This window comes from Podarcis erhardii (assembly GCF_964252035.2).
Source record: "Podarcis erhardii genome assembly, chromosome: 10".
NCBI lineage: Eukaryota > Metazoa > Chordata > Lepidosauria > Squamata > Lacertidae > Podarcis > Podarcis erhardii.
The window spans coordinates 879,872-907,038 of record NC_138500.1 but is presented as its reverse complement, the minus strand read 5'-3'; the positions used below and the strand labels follow the sequence as shown (position 1 = coordinate 907,038).

Here is a 27,167-nt window from a genome sequence, read left to right as displayed (position 1 = left end):
TGTTGGCGTTCTGTGTGCCTCTGGATCTGGTGTCAGTTTTTGTGGGGAGGGCTAATTTCCAGATGTCTGGCAAGCGGGATGTGTCGTCACGCTTGTTCATGTTGTGAGGGTGTTTCTCTATCTCGATGGCTTCCATGATTATTCTCTTGTGGTGATGTTCCGTGTTAAAGAGCAATTTGGAATCTGCAAAATTAATTTCGTGTCCTGTTTCTTTCATGTGTTGGAAAAGAGAGGAAGTTTTTTCTTCTTTTTTGACGGCATTCTTGTGTTCTGCGATACGTGCATTTATTCGTCTGTTTGTTTGTCCAATGTACGTGGCTGGGCAGACTTTGCAGGGTATTTCATAGATCCCTTGGTTTTCCAACTGGATTTTATCCTTGGGGTTTCTGAGGATATTGGCTATTTTTTGGTTGGTGCAAAAGGCTGTTTTGATATTGTGTTTATGGAGGATTTTGCTAATTTTATCTGTAGTGCCCTTGATATAAGGAAGGAGGGCCATGCCATTGTTTTCTTCTGTGTCTTGGTTTTTGGGGGGTGTTTCTTTTTGGATTAGCTTCGTAATCCTGTTTTGCTGGTATCCATTGGCAATTAACACGTTTGAGAGATTCTGTAACTCAGTTGTCAAGTGGTCTTTGTCAGCCAGGCGTTTGGTTCTGGAGATGAGAGTCTTGGCTACGGAGTTTATTTGTGCAGGGTGGTGGTGTGATTGTGCATGTAAGTAGCGGTTGGTGTGTGTTTTTTTCCGGTAGATAGTGTTTCATTAATGGGCACTTGTGTGAAGGCTTCATTAATGGGCACTTGTGTGAAGAGAGATACAACATCGAAGCTCACAAGTAGGTCATTAGGATGTAGGTTTTGCTTCTTTATTGTTTCTATGAACTGGAAGGAGTTTGGTACGTGTGAAGAGATGGATTCTGCATAGGGCTGAAGTTGCTTGGCGAGAAATTTAGCGAGATTTTGTAGAGGTGAGCCTATGGAGCTGACTATTGGTCTGAGTGGTGTTCCTTCTTTGTGTATCTTGGGGAGGCCGTAGAGTTTGGGGCATCTGGATGATTTTTCTCTGGGGATGATTCTTAGCTGGATTTCTTCACTGATAGGAGAGGCTTTTATTTTGGATTTGGTGGTTTTTTCCAGGTAGGTGGTGGGATCTGTTTTTATAGGTTTGTAGGCAGGATCTTGGAGTAGATTTGATAGTTTTGCTTGGTAGTCCGATGTGTTCATCACCACTGTGGCATTACCTTTGTCTGCTGGGAGAATGAAGCCTTGACAGCTATTCAAAACAAATACAATCCCCCCGAATACATCTTGGACCTGACCAACCACTGCCTAACCAACACGTACTTCATCCACAATGGACAAAGATACAAACAGATAGAAGGAGCACCTATGGGATCACCCCTCTCACCGGTCATCGCAAACCTGTACATGGAACACTTTGAAACCAATGCTTTAGACAAGTCAGAACACAAACCCAAACTTTGGCTCAGATATGTTGACGACACCTTTGTAATTTGGCCACACGGGAAAGAAAAACTGGATAGCTTCCTCACACATCTCAACAACTTACACCCCAAAATACAATTCACTATGGAAATAGAAGCCAACAACCAACTTCCCTTCCTTGACGTCCTAATCTACAAAAAACCTGATGGCTCCCTAGGACACACTATCTACCGGAAAAAAACACACACCAACCGCTACTTACATGCACAATCACACCACCACCCTGCACAAATAAACTCCGTAGCCAAGACTCTCATCTCCAGAACCAAACGCCTGGCTGACAAAGACCACTTGACAACTGAGTTACAGAATCTCTCAAACGTGTTAATTGCCAATGGATACCAGCAAAACAGGATTACGAAGCTAATCCAAAAAGAAACACCCCCCAAAAACCAAGACACAGAAGAAAACAATGGCATGGCCCTCCTTCCTTATATCAAGGGCACTACAGATAAAATTAGCAAAATCCTCCATAAACACAATATCAAAACAGCCTTTTGCACCAACCAAAAAATAGCCAATATCCTCAGAAACCCCAAGGATAAAATCCAGTTGGAAAACCAAGGGATCTATGAAATACCCTGCAAAGTCTGCCCAGCCACGTACATTGGACAAACAAACAGACGAATAAATGCACGTATCGCAGAACACAAGAATGCCGTCAAAAAAGAAGAAAAAACTTCCTCTCTTTTCCAACACATGAAAGAAACAGGACACGAAATTAATTTTGCAGATTCCAAATTGCTCTTTAACACGGAACATCACCACAAGAGAATAATCATGGAAGCCATCGAGATAGAGAAACACCCTCACAACATGAACAAGCGTGACGACACATCCCGCTTGCCAGACATCTGGAAATTAGCCCTCCCCACAAAAACTGACACCAGATCCAGAGGCACACAGAACGCCAACACCAATCAACCACACCAGACCCAAACCCAGACCCTCTCCACAGATGAATTACAGACACCATCCAGTAGCCAATCCATGGTGGCACCTCCGGATGCTGCACCACCCTGCAATCCCTACACAGATCTGGCTGACACAAGCCACAAAACCACAGCTCGCCCCTATACACGAAGCCAAGCCAGAGCACAACTAAGTACAGTACAGCCATCTTCTCAGGAAAACTCTTCACAAAGTTCAAGAGGTCAAGACACAAAGACTTTAACAACTAATCCACACCTAATGACCCACCTAAGTGGTACTCAGGATATCACTCAAGAAATCACTCAAGATATCTCTCAAGTAATTAAGGAACAAAAGAAGAAAAGGCACACTAGCCTGGGAACTTCCTCTCTGCCCAGAACATTGGAGGCTATACACCACACCCCCTCTACAGTATTTATAGGAACTCAAACACTGAGATCCTGCTCTGTTCCAGTAACAAGAAGCCGAAAGCACCAGCCTGAAGATGACGAGTGAGACCTCGTCGAAACGTCGCCTAGACACCCCAACTTTTACACGGGAAGACACCCGAGGACACCAAAACCTGCATTCCTGTACCCGTGAAAATCTACGAAAGCATATATATACATATATATATATATACACACTAATATATAATTTATTACTTCCCCAGCCACTCTGGGCAGCTTCCAACCAAAGATTAAAAATACATTAAAACATCAGTCTTCTCCTGATAACATCAGTTTTCCCCTGAGAAATCGCTTAGTGGGACAATGCTGCAGGAACCCCCCCCCCAATCATTCAGTTTGTTCAAAGACGACACACTCACATACGACATACGCGACGTTTCTGTTATAAATTCATAGTAAATCGAACCATACATCGGATTTACACGGGTCCACTTTGTTACGGAAATTACCAGGGGGGGGGCACATCTTTAAAGTTAAATGTTACAAATAGTGTGCCTGAAAATGTATCCTTTCAACTTGACAGCTCAGGGAAGTCACCTAGCTTTAAAAATAATATAAAATCATCTCCTTTGCCAGTTCCCCCCATTCCAAAGCTATTTTCTCCTTGCAAAAGGACTCCAGGAAGTTCCCAGAGGTGACAATTGCTGGGCTCATTGTTAGCCAAAGGAAGCCAAATCTCATCACCTGACTCGCCTCAGGCTCCAGACATGCAAAGGAACTTCTATTGTACTTTTGGGTGGTGGGTACTTGAGACATATTTGTCTATGCTTATCTTATACCTGAGTCTTGCCCTGCCATGTCTGCTTATGCTAATCTTGTACCAAGGACTTGTCTGGACATGTTTGCCAAGGTTAACCCCTCCCCTTCGAACTGTATTCTGGGATGTGGTGGGAAAGTTTTAAAAGTCCTTGTCACCCCATCCTCGGGGTTCAAAATTTGCTTTTGAACCTATTGCGCAATAAACTTTGGTCTACAGCTATTTGCTCCGGTTGGTGGCTGGACTCCTTCTTTATTCCGCAGGGACCCGCGGGCTCTGCCCGACCAGCTGGGGGACTGAGCAGCCTCACACCTAGATTTTTTCATAACAAAGTGAAATTAAAATAATTAATAATAATAATAATAATTTATTACTTATAACCCACCCATCTGGCCAGGCCTACCCAGCAACTCTGGGAGGCTTCCAACCAAAGATTAAAAATACATTAAAACATCAGTCAATAAAAACATCCCTAACAGAGCTGCCTTCAGATTCTTTCTTAAAGTTTTTGTCTTGGTTCCTGAGTTTTCCATTCAGTTTGCCATTTCGGCATAGTCCAGCCATAGGCAAACTCAGCCCTCCAGATGTTTTGGGACTACCATTCCCATCATCCCTGACCTCTGGTCCTGTTAGCTAGGGAAAATGCGAGTTGTAGTCCCAAAACATCTGGATGGCTGAGTTTGCCTATGGCTGGCATAGTCTTAACAGCTTGGTTTGCCATTCCTCTCTGGCAGGGACTGAAATGCCGAGATGTATGGGACTCCAATGGCCATCTAGTCGAGCCCCTCACCAGGAGGCAGGACCTTCTCGGGAGACGCTCTCGCTCGCTCAGGAGATGATCTCGGGGACATTTTGTGAGGCCGGGCGGTGGACACGCAGGAGACTCGTTCCTTCCCTCTCTGTGGCTCCCCGTCGCTGGTCCCTTCCTTCTCCAAAAGCGATTGGCGGTGCTCAGAACCTCCCAGCCAGGCTGGCGGCAATTCCCCAGGCATCTGGCGTACCCACCTGGAGACTCTAAGATCCAGGATGGGACTGGGCTCCTCCGTGCCCGTTTCGGACGGAATCAGAGAGGCGGGAGGGGGGCTGAGCTGGGGTGCTCGTCTGCGCTTCCTACTGGCTGAGAAGGGTTTCTTTTGGGGCCACCCCCAAGGAGACCCTGCTACATGTTAGATTTCTGTTATGCCACTGTGCAGTTTTTGGAGTCACAAGACTCTGTTGACATTCCAGACTGTTGGAAGTCTCATGGGAGATGAGAGACGGATGTTGATGTTACTGGTTCCCTGTTTCTTTGTTCCAGTTGTTCACTGACTCTCACAGAGAGCAGATGCATATTCCTTTCTGTCCTGCGTAGTTAGAAATAAACGTAGCGATGTAGCACATATTTCCAGCTCCTTCTGCTGTTTGGATCCCCTGCGGAATGGGAACGTGTCTGAAGCCTCATCAAAGGCATAGGTCGTTAATTAGCTTCATCAAAGGCTTAGGTCGTTAATTAGGTCATTGGAGGAGGAGAGCCTGATGGATTCCAAAGTACGAAGAGGAGGAGAGCTATTTCAGCTCGGCCGTACGGAACCTCTGACACTACATCCAGCCCTTCTTCCTGGGGGTGAAGGGGAGAGGGTCAGACGTCTCTCTGGCTTCTGACTGTGGGCCCAGCCCCCTTGCACTACCAAGAGCCAAACCCAGCCGGGAAGCCTGAGGTGACTGTCTTAGCCAGCAGGATCCCCCAGGGCAGCAGATCCTGACATTGATCTTTCCTCCGCCCTTGTTCCTTATGTAAATCTTCCACCACCACTTCTTCCCTGCCAGGGAGAAGAACACCATTTTGGGGTCCACCTCTAGTGCCAAAATGCACTTAGTATCAGGTGAACCTGGAATATGAGAAAGTCCATTGGTTCCAACACCTGTATTTTGTGAATAACTTGAGTTTCCAAGAATCGCAATGGGGGAGGGAGGTTTTAAAACCATAGAATCATGGAATTGTAGTGTTGGATGGGACCCCAAGGGTCATCTAGTCCAACCCCCTGCAATGCAGGAATCTCAGCTGAAGCATCCCTGACAGACGGCCATCCAACCTCTGCTTAGAAACCTCCAAGGAAGGAGAATCCATGATCTCCCCACCTTTCCATCATCAAACAGCTCTTGGTGTCCTGATGTTTAATCAGAATTTCCTTTCTTGTACCACGGGTTCGAGTCCTACCCTCCAGAGCAGGAGAAAAGCTTGTTCCTTCTTCCATGTGACAGCCCTCGAGATATCTGAAGATGGCTCTCATATCTCCTCTCAGCCTCCTCTTCTCCAGCCTAAACATACCTAGCTCCTTCAACCATTCCTCATCAGGCTTGGTTTCCAGACCCTTGGTCATCTTGGCTGCCCTCCTCTGCGCATGTTCCAGCTTCTCAGCATCCTTCTTAAATTGTAGTGCCCTGAATTGGACACAGTATCCCACGTGTGGTCTGACTGAGACAGAATAGAGCGGTACTATGATTTCCCTTGATCTGGACGCTAGCCTTCTGCTGAACACTAGACTTCAGCCTACGATCTGGACACTAACCTTTTATTATTATTATTCAAAATTATAACAGGACATATTATCCAAAAACATATCATCCTTGTTTCCCCCCCCCATTTTTCCTCCCTCCCCCCCTCCCACACAAACCCCACCCCCACCCCACCCCGACTTTCCTCAGTTCCAGTCTTTGCTTTCTCTAAGAATGCTGTTTTCTGCATGTGACAAAGTTGTATAGATCCTCAAACTATTTAGTTGATTATTATCAATAAAAGATTTGTGAATGTTTATTCAAAACCTGCCAAGGAGTCCAGTTTGTTTTGTTGCATCTTCAGATACTTTGTAAAGGGTTCCCTTTCATCCTTAAAGTCACAGTTATCCTTGTCCCGTATCTTATATGTTAGTTTTGCCAGTTCTGCATAGTTCATCATTTTTTCTTGCCATGATTCTTTAGTTGGGGTTTCTTCAGTCTTCTTCCATCCTTGTGCTACCAGAACTCTCACGGCCGTTGTCGCATACATGAAGATGTTTTTCAGCTTTTTTGGCAGATCTTTCCCTACAATCCCCCCCAAAAATGCCTCAGGTTTTTTAACAAATGTTAAATGGAACATTTTCTTCAATTCATTGTAAATCATTTCCCAAAATTTTTTAATTACCTTACAATCCCACCACATATGATAAAATGTTCCCTCCTTTTCCTTACACTTCCAACATATGTTTGAACTAGTTTTGTACATTTTCCCTAACTGCACTGGTGTTGTGTACCATCTGTACATCATCTTCATGTAGTTCTCCTTCAATAGGGAACAATCTGTAAATTTTAAGTCAGTTTTCCATAATTTAACCCAATCTTGCATCATAATGTTGTGACCTACATCTTGTGCCCATTTAATCATAACTGATTTTACCTTTTCATCTTTCGTGGACACTAAACTTTAGCCTAGAAAAGCATTAGCTTTTTTTGCTGCTACAAAACACTGTTTATGCTGCAGAACAGAGGATGGAAATGCATAAACATCAAGAGGACAGGGTTGAGCCCGTTAATTTGCTGGCAGCAACAAATCCTCACCTGCCCACCTTCTGCAAGGGAGGTGCTGAGTTCTTGGTGCCCTGCCAGGGCCTTCTTGGTGGCCAGGGGGCTAGGCCTTCCACTCCCCAGAATCCCAGGCAGGGGGACCAGCGCTGGTGAGCTAGAGGGGCAGATGGAGAAGGAAAAGGCATCAGCTTCCAGTGGTCCAGAGAGAGATTTGGGGAGATGGGAGATTTGGGTCTCTGAAGTGCCCCAGCTGGTCTCAGTGCCCAAACGTCTTCCAAGTCCCTAATGGGAAGACCAGCCCAAGGCACTGATCATTCATTCCCCTGCAGTATGGAAATCCCAACGGGTGCTGAGACTGGAGCATGGCAGATGAAGTTGATGGACTATATGGAACTGGCGGAAATGACTGGCAGAATCCGAGACCAAGGTGAAGAGTTGGTGGAAAAAGATTGGAAAAAAATTAAAGTTTATTTACAGAAATATTGTAAAATTAAGGAATGTTAGAAGGATTTTGGAATGAAGTAATGTGGTTTTAGCAGAAATGATATAAAGGATTAGGTAAAAATTGATTTTTTAATTGTTGAAAGACGAGAATGTAAAATTACAGTATATTAAGACAGATTATTAGGGTAAAAACAAAGCTGGAAAGGATTTGCTGAAATATCTAATTGAACTAGAATACAAAAAAGGGAGGTGTGAGGAGGTCAAGGAAATAAGCAAAGGAAAGAAAGTTATGTAAAAGTTTGAGCTGGTTTTTTCCCCCTAACTGTATTTTCTCTGTATTTTTTGTTTGTTTTTTGTTCATCTTCTTTTTGTCTTTTTTAATTTTCTTTTTGTAATCTTTAAAACTTAAAACCTGAATAAATATTATTATTTTTTAAAAAAAAGAGAGAGACTGGAGCAGCCCCTGGAAAGAGCTCAGAGGAAAGGGCTCTTCTTATTTCCTCTTCTAGGTGGCGAGAGCAGATTAAGGTTGCTTCTGGCAAAACGGAGCTTCTGGCAGCAGTTGCAGGGCCTGCATTGTGGATGGCCCCTTCCGACTCTGCAGTTTGAGGATCCTGCGTTGCTAGATCCCTTGGAGCTCAGGGGGTTCCTTTGGGGACAACCCAACACCTGTGGGTCAGCAAGGTCTTGGGGCTCCAAACCCCCCCCCCTTCCAAGCAGCCCAAACCAGGTTTCCCGGAGGGATCTCCCAAGGTGCAAGCTGGTGCCTGCGCTTCTCCACAGGCTGCGGGCAGCAACAGAACTGTAGAGTCGGAAGGGACCCCTAAGGGCCATTTAGCCCACCCCCTGCGAGGCAAGAACCGCCGCTAATGCTTCTCTGACAGATGGCCATCCGACCTCTGCTTGTTGTTGTTGTTGTTGAGTCGTTTAGTCGTGTCCGACTCTTCGTGACCCCCTGGACCAGAGCATGCCAGGCACCTCTGTCCTCCACTGCCTCCCGCAGTTGGGTCAGGCTCATGTTTGTAGCGTTGAGAACACTGTCCAACCATCTCGTCCTCTGTCGTCCCCTTCTCCTTGTGCCCTCCATCTTTCCCAGCATCAGGGTCTTTTCCAGGGAGTCTTCTCTTCTCCTGAGGTGGCCAAAGTCTTGGAGCCTCAGCTTCAGGATCTGTCCTTCCAGTGAGCACTCAGGGCTGATCTCCTTAAGAATGGATCGGTTTGTTCTTCTTGCAGTCCATGGGACTCTCAAGAGTCTCCTCCAGCACCATAATTCAAAAGCATCCATTCTTTGGTGATCAGCCTTCTTTATAGTCCTGCTCTCACTTCCATACATCACTATTGGGAAAACCATGGCTTTAACTATACGGACCTTTGTTGGCAAGGTGAGGTCTCTGCTTTTTAAGATGCTGTCCAGGTTTGTCATTGCTTTTCTCCCAAGAAGCAGGCATCTTTTAATTTCGTGACTACATTGAGTATTCCCCCTTAAATATGGCCTCATTTCCTTGGATGCGGGGACTGGACACCCACCTTGTCTCTCTGATTACCAGGCATCCCTGTTTCCCAGGGACAGTCCCCAGATTTACAAATCAGTTCCCACACAAAACCCATTGAAGTTGAAAAGTGTCCCTGGATTCATGGGGGGGGGGGAATCTGGTAACCTTCCTCTAATGGAGAGATGCAAAGAGCTTTCTCTCTCTTGGCAAGAGTGGCAGTGGCTCAGATTTCCAAATGCTATCCTGATTCCAGAAATGTTGGGAATCCCCATTCTGGCTGAATGCACGGCTTGTGGTGAGAACCAACAGCTCCTGCTTACTGACGACAAGAAAGAAATCTCTTTCTCCAAAGCCTAATGAGCTTGGAACAATGAGCTTGGCTTTTGGGTGGTCACTCAGGCTCTGTTCGAAGGCCACCAGCACCTTCCAAGCTGTTCCTCTGCGAACATCTCATTCCGACAGGAAGTTCCTCCCAATGTTGAGTTGAGAATACCTTTTCCTGGCATTTGAAGCCCTTGGTTCAAGGCCTAGTCCCCAAAGCACAACAGAGAATACTCTCGCTCCATCATCTATGCAACAGCTGTTCAAATATTTGAAGATGGTTATCGTGTTGCCACTTGATTTTCTCTTCTCCAGGCTGAACCTGCCCAACTCCCTCATAGGATGCTGTCTTGAAAGCTCTCTCCATCTCTAACAACCTTTTCTGATCACATTCCAGATTGTTGATATCCTATATCCAGGATCCCTGAAGGATAGTCTCCACCGCCATCGCTCAGCCCGGACACTGAGGTCCAGCTCTGAGGGTCTTCTGGCGGTTCCCTCCATGAGAGAAGTGAGGTTACAGGGAACCAGGCAGAGGGCTTTCTCGGTGGTGGCGCCTGCCCTGTGGAACACCCCCTCATCAGATGTCAAGGAAATAAGCAGCTATCTGACTTTTATAAAAAGTGCTCCCAACAGAATATTAAAAACACTATAAAACTTCAGACGTTAAAAACTTCCCTAAACAGGGTTGCCTTCATATGTCTTATAAATGAAGGCAACCCTGTTTAGGGAAGTTTTTAATGTTTGAAGTTTTATAGTGTTTTTAATATTCTGTTGGGAGCAGCCCAGAGTAGCTGGGGAAACCCAGTCAGATGGGCGGGGTATAAATAATAAATTATTGTTATTGTTATGGTTATTGTTATGGTTATTATTACTTAACCAACTCTGGCCACTGTTACCAAAATGTATGGTAAACTGCTGTACTAGAAATGTTAACCAAAAAACTCAAACTAGCACAGGGAGTTTGACCAAACTGTGGGAGGCCGTGGAAGACAGGAGTGCCTGGCGTGCTCTGGTCCAGGGGGGTCACAAGGGGTTGGACACGACTAAACAACTCAACAACAAGCACAGGCACAAGCTATGGAGGACACCTTCAGCCCAGTGTGATTCCCCTGCATCACATACGTGGCACAACAGGACAATGACCTCCCCCCTCTGAGAGCATATGAATCAATATGGCTCACCTGACCCAACAGCCTAGCCCACCTCCCTCACACAAATAAGCCACACCACAAGCAACGAAACACAAGCAACCAAGCTTGGGAACCACTAACCTGTCGCATCGTCAATAAAAATAAATAAATAAATAAATAGACAAACAAAGGGTGTACCTGTGTGATGCTGACGCAAACCACCTACTTTAATGATGGGCAATGCAACAAAAGAACAGTACCAACTATGGCCGCGGGTGATGACAAGGTTCAGATCTTCAATATCATGAGATTCTTGTTATCAGAGGAAGAATTCCCAGGACCTGACTCAGAAAGGGCAGGGATGGCACAGCAGAGCCCTTGGCTGAGGCAGAGAGTGGTGGCCAATTGTGGAGGAGCTTCTTCTCAGAGACAAGGTCATCACAGAGGTGGCAATCACAAGTCACTTGTGTTTCCTTCCCTGCAGACAGAGGGTCCCCAGGTATTTGTAGAAATGCCGCGAAGCTGCAGGTTAAAAGTGAAATAAAAAAATTAAGGCTATATATATATATATATATATATGGTTTTGGTGTCCTCGGGTGTCTTCCCGTGTAAAAGACACCCGAGGACACCAAAACCTGCATTCCTGTACCCGTGAAAATCTACGAAAGCATATATATATATATATATATATATATATATATATATATACACACACACACACACACACACTAAATGTTCATAACTGCAAATAAAAACCACATGTCTGAAACCCCACAGAAAAAATCCTGAATCCATTTTGTCCCTCCCAAATTGACCTCAAATATTTCTCTGCGAGGTCGAAGGAAAATGGAAAAGCCTCCCCATTGTCTTTTCCTTCACAAATCCTGTCTTAAGGGTATGTCTGTGTATGAATAGGGTGAGCCTGTGACCTGGCTCAGGAACTAAGTGTTTGTCATTACAAAAGACTGGCCAGGCTCCCCAGGGTATCCAGTCAAGTGACCATTAGCAGGTCTGCCAGACAGGAGATAAACAACGCACTCAGATTTCTGTTGTAGACTGCCTCTTCTGTGATTCAGGACCTATAAATGAAAGTCTTTCTTCAGGCAACGCAGAGTTAAATTATGGAACTCACTCCCCCAAGGAAGCAGTGATGGTTACCCACTTGGATGGTTTTAGAAGAGGATCGGACCAATTCATGGAGGAGAGGGCTATCGAGGGCTCCTAGCTCTGCTCTACCCTCCACAGCTGGAGTCAGCCATGCTTCTGAATCTCAGTTGTTGGGTATCACAAATGGGGACCCAACAGAAATTTTGAGGAAAGCTGGGGGCGGATCCCTATGAACTATTCTTATTTTGGAAGGAGTCAAGTGCTTTTGAAGAGTTTCCTTAAACTGTAAGACCATATAAAACATTAGAGAATGATGGATTCACCTCAGCCCACATAGACCTGCCCAAATATTAAGATCAGGGGGTGGGGCAGGGGGTGGTTGGTCCAAGGAGCAGGGGGGGCACCTGGGAGGACTTCCTCTGTGGTCTCCCCACCACAAACACACACGGTTCTGCAGCTCCCTCTCCTTGGAGGTGCCTGTGCCCCCATCTCAGGTGCCTCTGGGAGCTGGTGTGTCATTTCAGATCAGATCCTCTCTCCTGCTCCTGATCAGCGCCACAACTGCACCATAGGACTTTCTCTGCTGTTTTAATTGATGCTTTGATGATGCTTTAATTTTTCTTTTTTTCTTTTTTTCTTTTTTTGAATAATTTTTTATTAGGATTTTTTTTAAAAGGTTACAGGGGGGGGAAAGAAAATATATAAGTCAAAACAGAACAATCAAAAAAGAAAAAGAAAGAACAATACATAAAAAACAAACATCATCCAAGAACAGAGAAAAAAAAGAAAAAGAAAAGAAACAAGTCAAACCTGGACATCACTTGCTTTCATTCGCTTACTTCCTTGACCTCCTCGCACCTCCCATTTTTGTATTCTAGTTCAGTTAGATATTTCAGCAAATCCTTTCCAGCTTTGTTTTTATCTTAATAATTTATCTTAATATACTGTGATTTTGCATTCTCTTCTTTCACCAGTTCATTTTTGCTTAATCCTTTATATCTTTTCTGCTAAAACCACATAATTTTATTCCAACATCTTTCTAACCTTCCTTAATTTTACAATATTTCTGTAAGTAAACTTTAAATTTCTTCCAATCTTCTTCCACCGACTTTTCTCCTTGGTCTCGGATTCTGCCAGTCATCTCTGCCAGTCCCATGTAGTCTATCATCTTCATCTGCCATTCTTCCAAGGTGGGTCAATCTTGTGTTTTCCAATACTTTGCGATAAGTATTCTTGCTGCTGTTGTGGCGTACATAAAGAAAGTTCTATCCTCCTTTAGCACCAATTGGCCGACCATGCCCAAGAGAAAGGCCTCTGGTTTCTTCTGGAAGGTATATTTAAATACCTTTTTCATTTTATTATAGATCATGTCCCAAAAGGTCTTAATGGGCATGTCCACCAAAGGTGAAAGAATGTACCTTCAATCTCTTTACATTTCCAACATTTATTATCGGGCAGGTGATAAATTTTTGCAAGCTTGACTGGTGTCATGTACCACCTGTAAATCATATTCATTATATTCTCTTAAGGCATTACATGCCGTAAACTTCATGCCTGTGGTCCATAACTGTTCCCAGTCAGCCAGATGATGCTTTAATTTTTCATTGGGTGCGCTTTGCCCTGGGAGCTTGTGGGGAAGGGCAGGTGGCAGATTCAAATAAATAAAATATGCAAGATGCAGGAAGAGGAGCGTGCAGATCCTTTGTTGCTTCTGAATTGCTGCTTTCCGTCTTCTGGCGCCCTTTGGACACTGGAAGCAATGGTGATGCTGCTGTCTCCCCTCTATCTTCCCTTTCGGGTGGTCTCAGTGCTGCAGGATCTGTCTCAGTGGCCTCCAGCCACTCAGGAACAACCCCTAGAACAGGCACAGGCAACCTCAGCCCTCCAGATGTTTTGGGACTACAACTCCCATGATCCCTAGCTAACAGGACCAGTGGTCAGAAAGTGAGCTGGGCATCAGACTCAGAGGCAGAACAGCCAGCCCCCAGGAGCAACGATGCCACAAGAGGAGGAGGAGGAGTTTGGATTTGATATCCCTCTTTATCACTTCCCGAAGGAGTCTCAAAGCGGCTCACAATCTCCTTTCCCTTCCTCCCCCACAACAAACCCTCTGTGGGGTGAGTGGGGCTGAGAGACTTCAGAGAAGTATGACTTGCCCAAGGTCACCCAGCAGCTGCATGTGGAGGAGCGGGGAAACGAACCCGGTTCACCAGATTACGAGTCCACTGCTCTTAACCACCACACCACACTGGCTCTGCAAGAGGCTGGCTGAGATCCTCCCAGCCAAGAGTGCTCCAGGGCAGAAGAGGAGGACTGCCTGCAGAAACTTCCTAGAGGCTGCATCTGGCCCAGAGTGGGGGGTTGGGGAGTCCCCCTTTTGGCTTTGGGGCCTCCGTGCCTCTGAAAGCTGCAGGAGCAATGTCTTCTGCCTGACCCCCTGCTCACCTGGGGCTGCTTCCTGACGAGCTGCTTGCCTGAAACTGTGTACACACCAGGCATCTAAAAACACATTATTCCCTCCCCCCAACACACGCAAAGAATCCTAGGAACCGCAGTTTACCCTCACACAGCTATAATCCCCGGCACCCTTAACGAACTACAATTCCCAGGGTTCTTCTGGGGAAGTCACTTGCCTTAAATGCATGCTGCCGGAGCCCCTGAGAGAACCGCAGCCGGCCTGGGATTGCGCCCTGGGCGTTGCAGCCGCGTGGTCCACAAGTTGCTTGGGCAACTTGGGACCCAGTTGGGATTGGAGCCTGGGAAGCGCGTCTTGATCTGCCTTGCAGGAGGGGAGGTCAGTACAGTGCGAGGCAGAGGAATCCATAGATCTGTTGTAGGGGCCACATCACCGCAAATAGAATCAGGTCTGCCTAGGAAATAAGTTTTGGACCAAACCCACAAGAGGGAGCGGGGTGGCCTGGAGAGTAAAAAGCTGGCTTGCGCAAAACGTTTGTAGTTTTAAACGTCGCCTGTAAGACAAACTCTCTAATTCTTTACTCTAGCTAAGGGATAAGCTGTGCGTTTTGCATTGGAAAAGAAAGCAGTGAAATGCGCTTGAGTTTGGTGAGAAATGAAGGCGCGCGGCCACCAAGGCGAGCTGGAGCCGCGGGTGCCCGAGGGTTTGGCTGGTTGGGCAGCCGGTCTCTCTCTCCTGGCCCGTCTCCGTACCCCCATTTCCACGCCTTCCAGTCGATATTCCGCGGCTGGGGATGGGCCGCATCTCAGCGGCAAAGCACCAGCTCTGCAGACAGGGGACACCGAGTTTCAATCCCCAAAGGTACCTCCAGTTTAAGCTAGGAGAGACCCGCTGCCAGTCAGTGCACACAGTACGGAGCTACATGGCCCCAATGGTCTGACTCGGTGCAAGACAGCTTCCTGTCTCCCTAGCCTCTCGCCTTCGCTCCTCTCCGCCGCCCTTGGTGAAGTTCTGCGCGGAGCGCGCCAGGCATAGCGTCGCCTCTTCGGGCGCCACTTCCCGGGACGCTCGTCGGGCCAGGGCTAGACCCCTCCGCTTGGCGTCCAGCAGCTCCTTCCATCCAGGCTCTGAGAAGGGGGTCATGCTTACACCTTTTTCCCGAGCCCCCCACCCCCGCGCCACTCCAGAAGGCTCTCCCAAGTCGGGGCTGTGGAAGAAGCGCCTGTTCCGGCTATGAGGTGCCTCCTGCCGCCGTGCGCCCCGGAGAGTCCTGGCAGGCCCCCGCCTTGCAGAACCGCGGAGCAGGAGCCGACTCGGCCCAGTTGCTGGCTTGGCTCTCCGAGTTGGAGGGGGCGGGCAGGGGGGAGCTTTCTAGGCCTTGTCCCCGGGCCCTTTCGATGTCGAGGACGACACCAGCTTGCAGGGCTCTCGCCGACCACCTTCGGTGCCATTACGCACGCCGCCCTGCTCCTTGGCGCGTCCGCTCAGGCTCCCTTTTGGTGACAGGGGCAAGGGGGGATCCGGGCTACAGCGTGGTCGCCCCCAGGCTCCCCACGAGTCTCCCCTCCCCCCAGCGGGGTGCAGGGCACACAGGGAACCCGGCCAGCCCTGTGCCTCCCTCCCTTCCGTCGGGGCTGGCGAAGCGGGAGGGCGCCGTGGTTAATGTGTAATGGGGACCAGATGGTCGCCTCCGAGGCAGCCTGCTCGGTGGAGAGCCCGGGAGGGAGGGAGGGGAGGCGGCGGCATGGTGAGGGGGGGCTAATGAGGGTCAATTGCTGGGTGCCCAGGCCGGGGGAGAACCGCCTGCCCCCACTATTTGCTCATCAAATATTGTCCTGGGCAGCTTGGCAGGGCTCAGCTCCGCCAGGCAAGTCCCAGGCCATCTGGGCCAGCTCGGGAGGCGTCGGTGGGGGCAGGGCGCCCCTTCCCCTCCCCTGGCGAGGCCAAGCTGGCCTCTTTTTGCATCCTGCAGCCGGGGGAAAGAGACCGGCTGGCGAAGGAGTTCGGCCTGGCCCCGCTGGCTGAGGAGCAGCCAGAGTCCCAGCCGTCGAGGGGCAAAACCGCAGCGGCGCGTCCGGGTCTGGGGTTCTTGGGGAAGTCACGCCATCTCAAAGGAAGGAGCAGCTCCCGGCGAGCGTCGGAGCCGCAGCCCAGGTAAAAGCGAAGGGGATGCTGCCGGCTGTGGCTGGAAGCTGGCGGGTGGCCCCGGGCCCCGGGAAGGCAAGCGGGAGAAGGGGCGCCTCCCGCGGAGAAGGGGCGACTTCTGCGGCCGCTCCCGCCCCGTCCGAAGCAGCTTCTGGCGCAGGAGAGGAGAAGCGAAGGAGCCGCCGCGGCGGACCTGGGGCCGCTGTCCGCGCCGCGATGGTGCTGAAACGCCGCGGCCGCCGGCCGCCACTGACCCAGCCCCGACGGGACGCGGCCAGGAGGCTGCAGCGGGTGGAGGTGGGTGCGGAGCGAAGAATCAGCTGCCTCCCCGCCGGCATCTCGCTTTTGGGTTCAACAAGAGCCCCCCCCCATACACACCGCACGCCAGAAAGGAGGGGCCCTCTCCACTTTCGCTGTCCCAAGGGGAAGTGCCCAGGCTTCTCTGAGCAGAAGTTGTAGAATTGGAATTGTGGGATTGGAAGGTACCCTCAAGGGACATCTAGTCCTGCCCTTTGCAGTGCAGGAATCACAGCTATAGCGTCCCTAACGGGTAGCCATCCAAGCTCTGTTGAAACATCTCCAACGCAAGAGAGTCCACCGCCTTCCGAGGGAGTCAGTTCCACTGTGGAATGGCTCTCATCGCCAGGAAGTTATTCCTAATGTTTAGTCGGAATCGCCTTCCTTTGTCATGTGAATCCATCAGTTCTGGGTCCTGCCCTCCAGAGCAGCAGAAAACCCGCTTGCTCCACCTTCCCTTGTCTGAAAGTGGCTATTATGCCACCTCTCAGATCACATCGAAGCCTCCCTCTTGGAAGAAAGAGAGCAGTGAGAAATAGGTCCCCAAGGAGATTCTGCCCCCCCCCCATGCAGAATCCTTTCTCAGCAACTGCTCCCCCCCACCCCCACCCCACAGTCTCAGGGCATTCCAAAGGCTCCCTCCCGGAATAAGATCCATGAAGGAGGCAACTTCAGAGAAGCAGGGAAGGACACACACACACACACACACAGCCCCTACCTGGGAAAGTGAGTCTGTGTCCTCAGGAACCCTCCTCTTGGCAAAAGGAACAAAAATCACCAATTGCTTCTCAAGCAAGAACGGGAGTAAGGGAAAGCCATCCCTGCCCAAGGTGGGGGCCACTTTGAGAGACTTCTTAAAAAAATGGAATAAAATGACAGTAACTAAATAAATGCTTTTCTCTTGTAGAATCCCTGGAGCTATCCTGCCGGGGTTGTCCTGCAATGCAACACCAAGGTAAAGGGAGCCTCCCTGACCAGCTGGGGATCTCTGGAGCACACCAGTCTCCTCCCACGCTGCAACCTTCCTGCTGTTTAGGCACCTGGTGCGCCATAGAGAAGCCTTGGCATTTCTGCCCAGTGATCTGAGAGCCTGACCTTTCAGGCTGTGAATTGAAATATCTAAAATCGAGCCTTCTCTCCACTGCCGGGCAGAGTGTTTCTTGATCTAGCAAGTCATAACAACACCTTCCTCCAAACTGATTCAAAGTTGACCTGCAAAGGGGGGAGGAGTTAAGGATCCTAACCCTAACCCAACACTGGCTGGCTCCAGCTCCCCACCCCTGACTTAGGTGACAGGACAGAGGGAATCCCCGTCAGATTTGCAAATGACATAACCTTAACATCTTCAAACAAAGAGGAGGAAGAAAAGTTTTTCTCCCTCCCTCATAGCACTAAAACTCCTGGGCATCCAATGAAGTTGAATGTTTGAAGGTTCGGGAGAGAGGAAACGAAGTCCTTCTTCATGCAGCACAGAGCTAACCCATGGAACTCCCTCCCACTGGAGGCAGTGATGGCCACCAACTTGGATGGCTTTAAAAAAGGATCGGACAAATTCCTGGGGTTGTCACTGGCCAAGATGCCTGTGCTCTGCCTTCCAAAGCTGGAGGCTGCAATGCTTCTCAATCCCAGCTGCTGGAAACCAGAGGAGGGGAGAGTTGCGCTCAGATCCTGCCTGCTGGTTTCACAGAGGCATCTGTTGAGAACAGGAGGCGGGACTAAATGGGCCAATGCCCTGATCCTGCTGGCTCTCCGCATGTTCTTAAAATTAAATGTGCTAACATTATTTTCAAATGCTTTCCTACATTCCCGTTCTTCCATATAACAACACCATGACTAAGACCACATGCAGCTGAGCACCAGACTCCAGGCGGCCCCAGAAGACACCCCTTCCTTGCCTGCTCTCTGGGGGACAGCCAGGGGTGTAAGCCATCTCTTTGGGCTGTTTGCAGGGACCAGTGGTGTGAACCAGCTGGGGGGGCCCTTCGTGAACGGCTGCCCCCTGCCCAACTTCAAGAGGAAGAGAATTGTTGAGCTGGCTTCGTGTGGGCTGCGTGCTTCAGACATCTCCCGTCACTTGAAGGTAAAAATTAGATGGAGGGTGGGAAGCCAGTGGGAATGGGGCCATTAGCTCTCCTGCCAGAAGGGCAGCAAAAGCCAAGTCATAGCCTTCATCCAGATTATTTGATATTTTCTTTGTTACACACCACCCTCAATATCTGAGCAGTGAGAGGCTCCAGGGTTTCCAAGCACTTGCAACCAGCTTGTTTCCTTGGAATGAAGTTAGAGGTAGATAGCCATGTTGGTCTGCTGTAGTCAAAACAAAATAAAAAAATTCCTTCTAGTAGCACCTTAGAGACCTACTAAGTTTGTCATAGGTGTGAGCTTTTGTGTGCATGCACACTTCTTCAGATATACCGAAACAGAAGTCAAGTCTCTAAGGTGCTACTAGAAGGAATTTTTTTATCTTGGAATGAAGGCTTTTATCTTTAGGATATCTGGTTTTATTTACACAGATATACACCCTGAACATAGGATGGAAGGGCCCACAGCATTAACACCCCCAACATTATTCACAGCTTCTCCATTATTCACAGCTTTCGATCCAGCGCAGAGCAAACACATCTCTGTGTCTCCGGCCTCCAGCCTGCTCCCAACTCAGCTCTCTCTCGCACTGCTCTGGCTCTTGTTCCTCTACCTCAGCAGTTCTCAACCTGTGGGTCCCCAGATGTTGTTGGACTACAACTCCCATCATCCCTGAGCTGGAGTTGTAGTCCAACAACATCTGGGGACTCACAGGTTGAGAACTGCTGCTCTACCTAGTAACTAGGTGAGGCCCATCCCAGCAAGGCAGCCCAGAAAGATGCCACGGCTGATGGTATCGAAAGCTGCCAAGACATCCTGCAGAACCAACAGGGACATGCAGCCATCTGTGCCCCCAACTAGGTGAGGGGGTGGAGGAAAGGCCCCCTCACTTAGTTGTAGCTCTTGCTGAACTCATTGTTTTGGGATGCTGATGAGGACACTTAAGAGGCCAGGTGAGGTCATTGTCTTGCAACCTTCTTGGCTAGATTCTAATCCCCCCCCCCCCGCTAACCAAACCCCAAGAACGGAAAGGGACTCAGCTAGACAGACCCTCAAAACCAACAACAAAGGGGACGGTTGCTAAGTAGGAGGGGTGGGATTGAGGGGCTGGGGACAATCTGAAGCAGCTGGAGGGGGGCAGCCAACCCCCATAAGCCCCCCGAATCTCTCCCTCTCTCTCTCTCCATGCGACCTTTCATTGCTCCTCGCTCCCCACTCTTGTATTTTTACACCACAGGTTTCCAACGGCTGTGTCAGCAAGATCCTCACCCGCTACTACCAGACGGGGGCTGTCCAGCCAAAGGGCGTGGGAGGGAGCCGCCCTCGGACATCCACACCGGAGGTTGTGGCCCGAATTGCCCAGCTGAAGTGGGAAGAGCCGTCCCTCTTTGCCTGGGAGATTAGAGGGAAGCTGCAGGCGGAGGGGGCCTGCGCTGCCAACAGGATGCCCAGTGTGAGTTGCCGTGAGCTGGCGGCGGGGCAGGTCTTGGGTGGGGGGGGTGTTACCTGTGCGCACCGAGAAGCTGGGGCTGGGAGCCTGTCATGTATGTGCTGTTTCGTTTATAAATCTCTTCCCAAGAGCTGCTCCCAAGTGAATTTCAAGGCAATCAAGGCATGCGTGACTGTCTTTCTTTACACAGCAGGAAACATGTGCCAAGGTGAATCATGTGATGCACCCCCCCACACACAATAATTCCATGTGCCACTGAGTGGGACAATGTTAGCGGGCATAGCGCTGATGGGATGGACTAGATCCATTGTTCTGCCCGGACACTGAGGTCCAGCGCCGAGGGCCTTCTGGAGGTTCCCTCACTGCGAGAAGTGAAGTTACAGGGAAGCAGGCAGAGGGCCTTCTCAGTGGTGGCGCCATCCCTGTGGAACGCACTCCCACTGGATGTCAAAGAGAAAAATAACTACCAAACTTTTAGAAGACATCTAAAGGCAGCCCTGTTTCGGGAAGCTTTTAATGTTTAATAGGTTATTGTATTTTAGTGTTTTGTTGGAAGCTGCCCAGAGTGGCTGGGGAAACCCAGCCAGATGGGCGGGGTATAAATAAGAAATTATTATTATTATTATTATTATTATCCCCAGGTTGGGTCCCTCCTCTGGATTCCCCACCTCCTAAGAAATGAATCCCATTTTCAGGGCAAGCAAAGGCCTGTGAATGGGCAGCACAACAGTGGCCCCTCCCCAGGGACAAAGGAGTCAGGGACCCTAGAACTCTCCCCACCTTCCAGGAGCGCAGGGAGCCTTCTGCTCCTTGCTGGGGACAGGCCTTAAGCCACGAAGCAAGAGTGCATCTCTTGAGCTCCGTCTGACCACTGAGCCCAGCAGCGCCCAACCCATCTTGCTGTGGGGCTGAAGGCAGGGGACCCCCCCAACCCACTCTTCCTGTCCAGAGGCAGCAGGAGCAGGGGGGGGCCCCTCTTGCACCAGAGGAGAAAGATGCAGCTGGGGACCTCCTCTCACAGCCAGTGCCTCCGAGGATGGAGTCTGGTGCCATCAGCTCTGAACAGAGCCTTTGCCAACTGGAAACCTTGTCAGACTTCCCAACCCCCCCAAATGTTATGACTGCACCGAGTGCAATTTATTTATTGTTTTATTTCTTGCATTTCTATCCCAGCTTTTCCTCCAGGAAGCTCAAGGTGGCATGCACAGTTCTCCCCCCCCCCCCACACACCTCAATTAATCTCAACAACAGCCCTGTGAGGTAGGTTAGGCTGAGAGGCAGGGACCGGTCCCTCAAGGCCACACCCAGTGAGCTTCATGGCCGAGCAGAGGATTCGATCTCTGGTCTCTCCCAGGTCCTAGTCTGACATTCTAACCACCACACCACCTCTGGCTCTGCAGTGTGATCCTCCTGAATGTGTCAGGATTGGAGCCTGACTCCTGGGGCCCCTTCCAGCCACCGTCTCTTTCCTCCCTCCCTCTCCAGGTGTCCTCCATCAACCGAATCCTAAGAAGTCTGCCAGTGGGAATGCCCTTCGCAGAGGAGGCTGCCTTCCTCAAGCCTCTGCAGTCAGGTCAGAGATGTTGTGAAAAGGCTTCAGGACGTGGGTAGGAAAACTAAGGCCCGGGGCCCGGATGTGGCCCAATCGCCTTCTCAATCTGGCCCGTGGACGGTCTGGGAATCAGTGTGTTTTTACATGAGTAGAATGCGTCCTTTTATTTAAAATGCATCCCTTCCAACTCTACCACTCTACGATTGTAGGATTTTGTGACTTGCTATGGGTCCTGCTTCCAGGGATCTCGCTGCACAGACACCCACACTTGGTTTGCACTCTCTCTCTTCTGCAGGTCCCACCTTGCCTTGGGAGAGGAGTCCCCTGGGTTCAGAGGAGAGGACAGAGGCCCCAGCTCCCCCCGAGGGGCTGCAGGAGGTGGTGAGGCCCCCCACAGCAGGCAAACCAGGCAGGAACAGGAGCCGCACTGTCTTCTCCAAGCAGCAGCTGGAGGTCTTGGAACAAGGTGAGTTCCTGGGGCTGTGCAGGATCAGGGCCCCCACAAGGGCAAGGACTCTGAAGGGTTAAGGTTTCCGCTTGGGACCTGGAGGGGCTTCGCAAGGCAGCCTGCCTCCTCTTGGGTGCTTCCGAGGGGAGGCAGAGAGTCTAGGGCAGGCATGTCCAAAGCAGAGAGTCTAGGGCAGGCATGTCCAAAGTCCAGCCCACGGGCCAAATCTGGCCCTCCCGTAGCTTTAATCTGGCCCCACAGGTGCTGCTGCTTGCTCACCCGCTTGCACATGCACAGATGAGCTGCATGCAAGTTGCCGGCCAGCCCTGTGGAGCCTCCTTTTATTGACACAAATATGCAAACCCAGGCAGATACATTTTGGGCTGTGACCTTTACACATCTTCCGGTCCCAAGATCGTGGGGTGGTACAAAGTTATTTTGGCACCTGTTTCCACCATGTCATTTTCCCCTTGCACAGTGTGTGGCGAAGGAGACAAAAGGTCTCAGAGACAAAGGTCACAGACAGGACACCACAGACTACTGAGACTGCAAAAGGTCAGACAGAGGGAACGATGTTCAGACAGCGGTGGCTTGTGGGGGGGGTGCCCCGCACCCCAAGGTCATGCATGCAGGCAGACTGTGGCTGCCTGCGGGTGGGGAGTGTGCTCCCTTCGGACCCCACCATCATCCCTCAATGCGCCCAGCTCTTTGTTGGGCAACTTGCGCATGCGCCCTGCATGCGTCTCTAGGACCCATCCACCCGCTATCTCGCGCATGGTGAGCAATTTTGTGCTGACTAATCCTAAAAAAAAGGTCAACAACTTTGGTCGGCCCTCATGCATGTTCACTTCATCAAATCTGGCCCTCTTTGTAAAAAGTTTGGGCACCCCTGGTCCAGGGTCATCATCACAGCAGTACAGTGGTACCTCGGGTTACATATGCTTCAGGTTACATATGCTTCAGGTTACAGACTCCGCTAACCCAGAAATAGTGCTTCAGGTTAAGAACTTTGCTTCAGGATGAGAACAGAAATCGTGTTCCGGCAGCAGCAGGAGGCCCCATTAGCTAAAGTGGTGCTTCAGGTTAAGAATAGTTTCAGGTTAAGAACGGACCTCCAGAACGAATTAAGTTCTTAACCCGAGGTAACACTGTATCTCCATCTGAGGGGTCCTGTCAATCACAGTGTGGTGCTTTGGGATCTGGGGCAAGGGGGGCAGCTGGATGTAATTCCCAAACTCCCTTCCAGCATTCCAGAGAGGGCCGTATCCAGAGACGGCTGCCCGGGAGGAGCTGGCTTCTGCTACTGGGCTCCCAGCCGACACCATCAGAGTAAGTGAAGCTCCTCTTGCTGCCTGCTCCCTCACCCGGGACAAAGGCTTTGCTCCCCCAAACGCCACTGTGCAAAGCGACCTCAGAGCCACAGGATCCTCACCCAAACACCGAAAACATAAGAACATGCTTTTATAGGGGGGAAAACCCACAACTGCTCCTTTCCCTTATGGGGTACCTAAGAACCCGTATAGAGTCCTTAAGTAGGTTGGAGGAAATAACAGAGGCCAACTAGAGAATATTGAGAAGCAAAGCGGCTAGTAAGCCTGATCTTTATTAAACTGTTGCAACAGCGTCCCCCACTCACCTCACGCAGGGAGGGAAAGGAGGAACCCAGAACATTGGTGCGCAAGCCCTTATATAGACTTTTAAAATTTCCTCCCCTGTAGCTCAAGACCACCCCCCAAACATGATGCATACATCACAGAAGGAGGTGGTCTCCAACAGAAATACATCACAGGGGGCAGTCTACCCCAGAAATCCTGTTTGTCAGGATACCTGACAATGGTCACTGATTGCTTTACCTGGGCAGCCTGGCCACTCCTTTTAAGATGCTAAATAGTTAGTTCCTGAATCCAGGTCACAGGCTCACCCTATTCATACACAAACATGCCCTTAAGACAGGATATGAGCAAAGGGACAATGGGGAGGCTTCCCCATTTCCTTCCTCACTGAAGAGAATATTTGAGGTCACTGGAAGAGTCAAAATGGCTTCAGGGTGTCTTATTTCAGGCACATGGTTTATATTCTTATTTATGTGTTCGCCTTGGAAATTTATGAACATATGGTTTTTAATATGTGACACCTTAGCATTCCTATAACAGTGCAAAGAGGCTGCAGGATCAGGCCAATGTCCTCTCTGGCCCAGCATCCTATTCTCTCAGGGCCAAACAGACGCCCATTATGGGAAACCTTGCAAGCAGGATCCGAGCACAAGAGCAACTCCCCCTGCCTCCTGTGGCAGTGAGTTCCATAGGTGAACCCTGTGCTGCACCTTCTGACATTCAGCTTCATGGGATTCCCGGGAGTTCTGGAACAGGGTGTGACCCCAACCCTGCCCGCCTGTGACTTTGTCTTTGTTCCCACTAGGTTTGGTTCTCAAATCGGAGAGCGAGGCAACAGCGAGAGGCCAAGGCTACGCTGGACATGGGACACGCAGGTTCTGGCCTGACCCCCTCCCCAATTCCAGGTGTTATTGTCCTGCCCTAAGTGGGGCAGCTTCAAAAAAGTCTGTGTGCTGACTTTGCACAAGGCCCTCCCCCCAAAAAACACGAGTCTGTGGCTCCTGGGTCTTCCCTGCACCCTGTTTTTCTTAGGGCACTTTGGGAGGGATGACAAGCTGTGGGGCAGGACCCCTAGGGCAGCAGGCAGCTGGTCTCCCAGTTTCCCCTGGCAGCTGTGGGGAGAGCAAGCAGAACAAACCCTCCTTGGGAGCCACGAGGCAGGCGGCAGACAGCTCTCCCTCTCTCTCTCCTTCCTAGGACCTCCGTGGGAGTGCTGCCCCCCTCCTGCCGCACCAGCCCCCCAAGGCTTTGCTGCAGCCGACTCTGACACACCAACAGCCGCTGCCCTCTGCCACCAGGTAGGAGGGCACCCAGAAGTCCCAAGATTAGACTTTTCTTCCTTGGAGGTTTTCAAGCAGAGGTTGGGTGGCCTCTGCCAGGGGTTCTGTCAGGGACCCTGCTGAGGAGGGCTGAGGAGGAATGGTGGGAGCCTCCCCCTGCTCCTGATCCGGATCCTGAATCTTCCCAGGAACAGGAGGACAGTATCGATTTGGAACAGTGGTTTGAAGAGGGGCATAGTTCAGAAGGCAGAAGCTGGGAAATACCGAATGGGGAACAGCTAGGAGAAGAAGCACTGGGAGGGAGAGGGTTAACAGATCCACTGTCTCTGGAAAGCATTCCTCCGCTCTCCCCAAGGTCAAGAAGAGCTCAGAAAGTCTCAGAACAGAAAGCACAAGCTCAGATTACAAGACGTAGGAGTGACGTAGATTAATAGGGACGGAAGCGGGTGTAATCCTTAATTGGGAGCACCACCATTTCTAGGAGACGGGCTTTTTGTTCTCTCGCTGTGGTTCTTAAAGTTTCTAACTGGTAAGAAGTCCCTTTCTTCCATCTTCTTATCTACTGCCGATTGCCCGAAGCCTGACAGATTCTTTAGTTGTGATTCCTGCATTGCAGGGGGTTGGAATAGAGGACCTTCCAACTCTACAACTTTAAGATAGGGGACAGCAGAATGGGCCAGGGAGTGGTCAGGGGGTGGTCTAGATGACCCTTGGAGGTCCCTTCCATGATTCCTCTTGCCTCCACAGCCTTCTCCTCCCAGCCTTGCCCCTTGCTTCAAGGTCGGCGGCTGCAAAACCTTCCCGCCCCACCTGCATCCACCTGGCCCCCCACCTTGTGCCTGGACGGAGCCCTTCTGCGGTAAGAGAGGTCTCCAGCTGCTTTGGCTCCTACCCATCCCCCCCCCATGGGATAGGAGGAGGGCATCACCAGCCAGGGGGTCAGTTGCCCTTCGAGCACCCCTTCCTTTTGGGCATCAGAAGCAAGAGGGGCCCACTCTTCACAAGGGCCCTTAACCCTCGCCTGACCCCTGGCTCTTTCTCTGCAGGGCTGGGGTCTGCAGGGGGTGCTCCTGCCCCACCCTGGAGCCCAGACTTGCCTCTTTTGGTGGGGCTCCCCCCATCCTCAGCTGTCCGGGGCCCTGGAAGCCCCTTCTCCCCCACCAGCTCTGGGCCGCTGCCAGTGCCTCCTCCCCAAGGACCAGGGAGCCTGATTCTGGGGGGCTGCCCAGGCCCAGAGAGACCACCGGGAATATCTGCTCTAGAAGAGACGCCGTGGGGTGTGCCCACACCTGCTGCTCTTTGGGCCTCCCTGAGGACTCCGGGGTCAGGATTCTCTGTGCCGTGTTGACTTCCTCCAAAATGACCTTGTGTAGACTGGGCTGAGACATTCTGCTGGCACAGAAGACCTGGAGAAGAACCGGCTGGATCAGGCCCATGGAGGGTCTACTGAGTCCGGCAGCCTGTTCTTCTCCTAGTGGCCAATGATGGGAAACCAGCAAGCAGGATCCGAGCCCAAGAGGGCAAAGCAGAACCCTCCTGGCTAGAAAGTCATCGATAGCCCTCTCTTCAATGAATTCATCTAATCCTTCCAGAACCTTCTTGCTGGGCTGCTGCTGGGCCAACAGCAAAATCCTTTGGGGCGTGGTTTGGAGAAGAGCACTGTTGGAATAGAGGACCTTCCAAACTGTGGTTTGGAGAAGAGCACTGCAGATGGTGACAACAGTCACGAAATCAAAAGGCGCCTGCTTCTTGGGAGGAAAGCAATGACAAACCTAGACAGCATCTTAAAAAGCAGAGACCTCACCTTGCCAACAAAGGTCCGTATAGTTCAAGCTCTGGTTTTCCCAGTAGTGATGTATGGAAGTGAGAGCTGGCGCATCAAGAAGGCTGATCGCCAAAGAATGGGTGCTTTTGAATTCTGGTGCTGGAGGAGACTCTTGAGAGTCCCATGGACTGCAAGAAGATCCAACCTCTCCATTCTTAAGGAAATCAGCCCTGAGTGCTCACTGGAAGGACAGATCCTGAAGCTGAGGCTCCAAGACTTTGGCCACCTCATGAGAAGAGAGGACTCCCTGGAAATGACCCTGATGTTGGGAAAGATGGAGGGCGCAAGGAGAAGGAGGGGACAACAGAGGACGAGATGGTGGGACAGTGTTCTCAAAGCGACCAGCATGAGTCTGATCCAACTGCGGGAGGCAGAGGAA

At 50.3% G+C, this 27,167-nt stretch overlaps 1 protein-coding gene and 1 long non-coding RNA gene across 2 annotated transcripts in view; both read left to right on the top strand.

The window, feature by feature from the left end:
• LOC309352046 overlaps nt 1-27,167 on the top strand; it is a 413,396-nt gene that overhangs the window by 300,903 nt on the left and 85,326 nt on the right. The gene's annotated exons all lie outside the window — the stretch shown is intronic.
• On the top strand, nt 18,382-26,174 carry PAX4 (paired box 4; the record flags this gene model as incomplete). Its single annotated transcript, XM_081879407.1, has 8 exons — nt 18,382-18,636; nt 19,858-20,073; nt 21,556-21,643; nt 21,918-22,088; nt 23,317-23,399; nt 24,489-24,558; nt 24,881-24,981; nt 26,010-26,174. The coding sequence occupies 8 exons, from the start codon at nt 18,382-18,384 to the stop codon at nt 26,172-26,174; spliced, it is 1,149 nt and encodes a 382-aa protein (XP_081735533.1).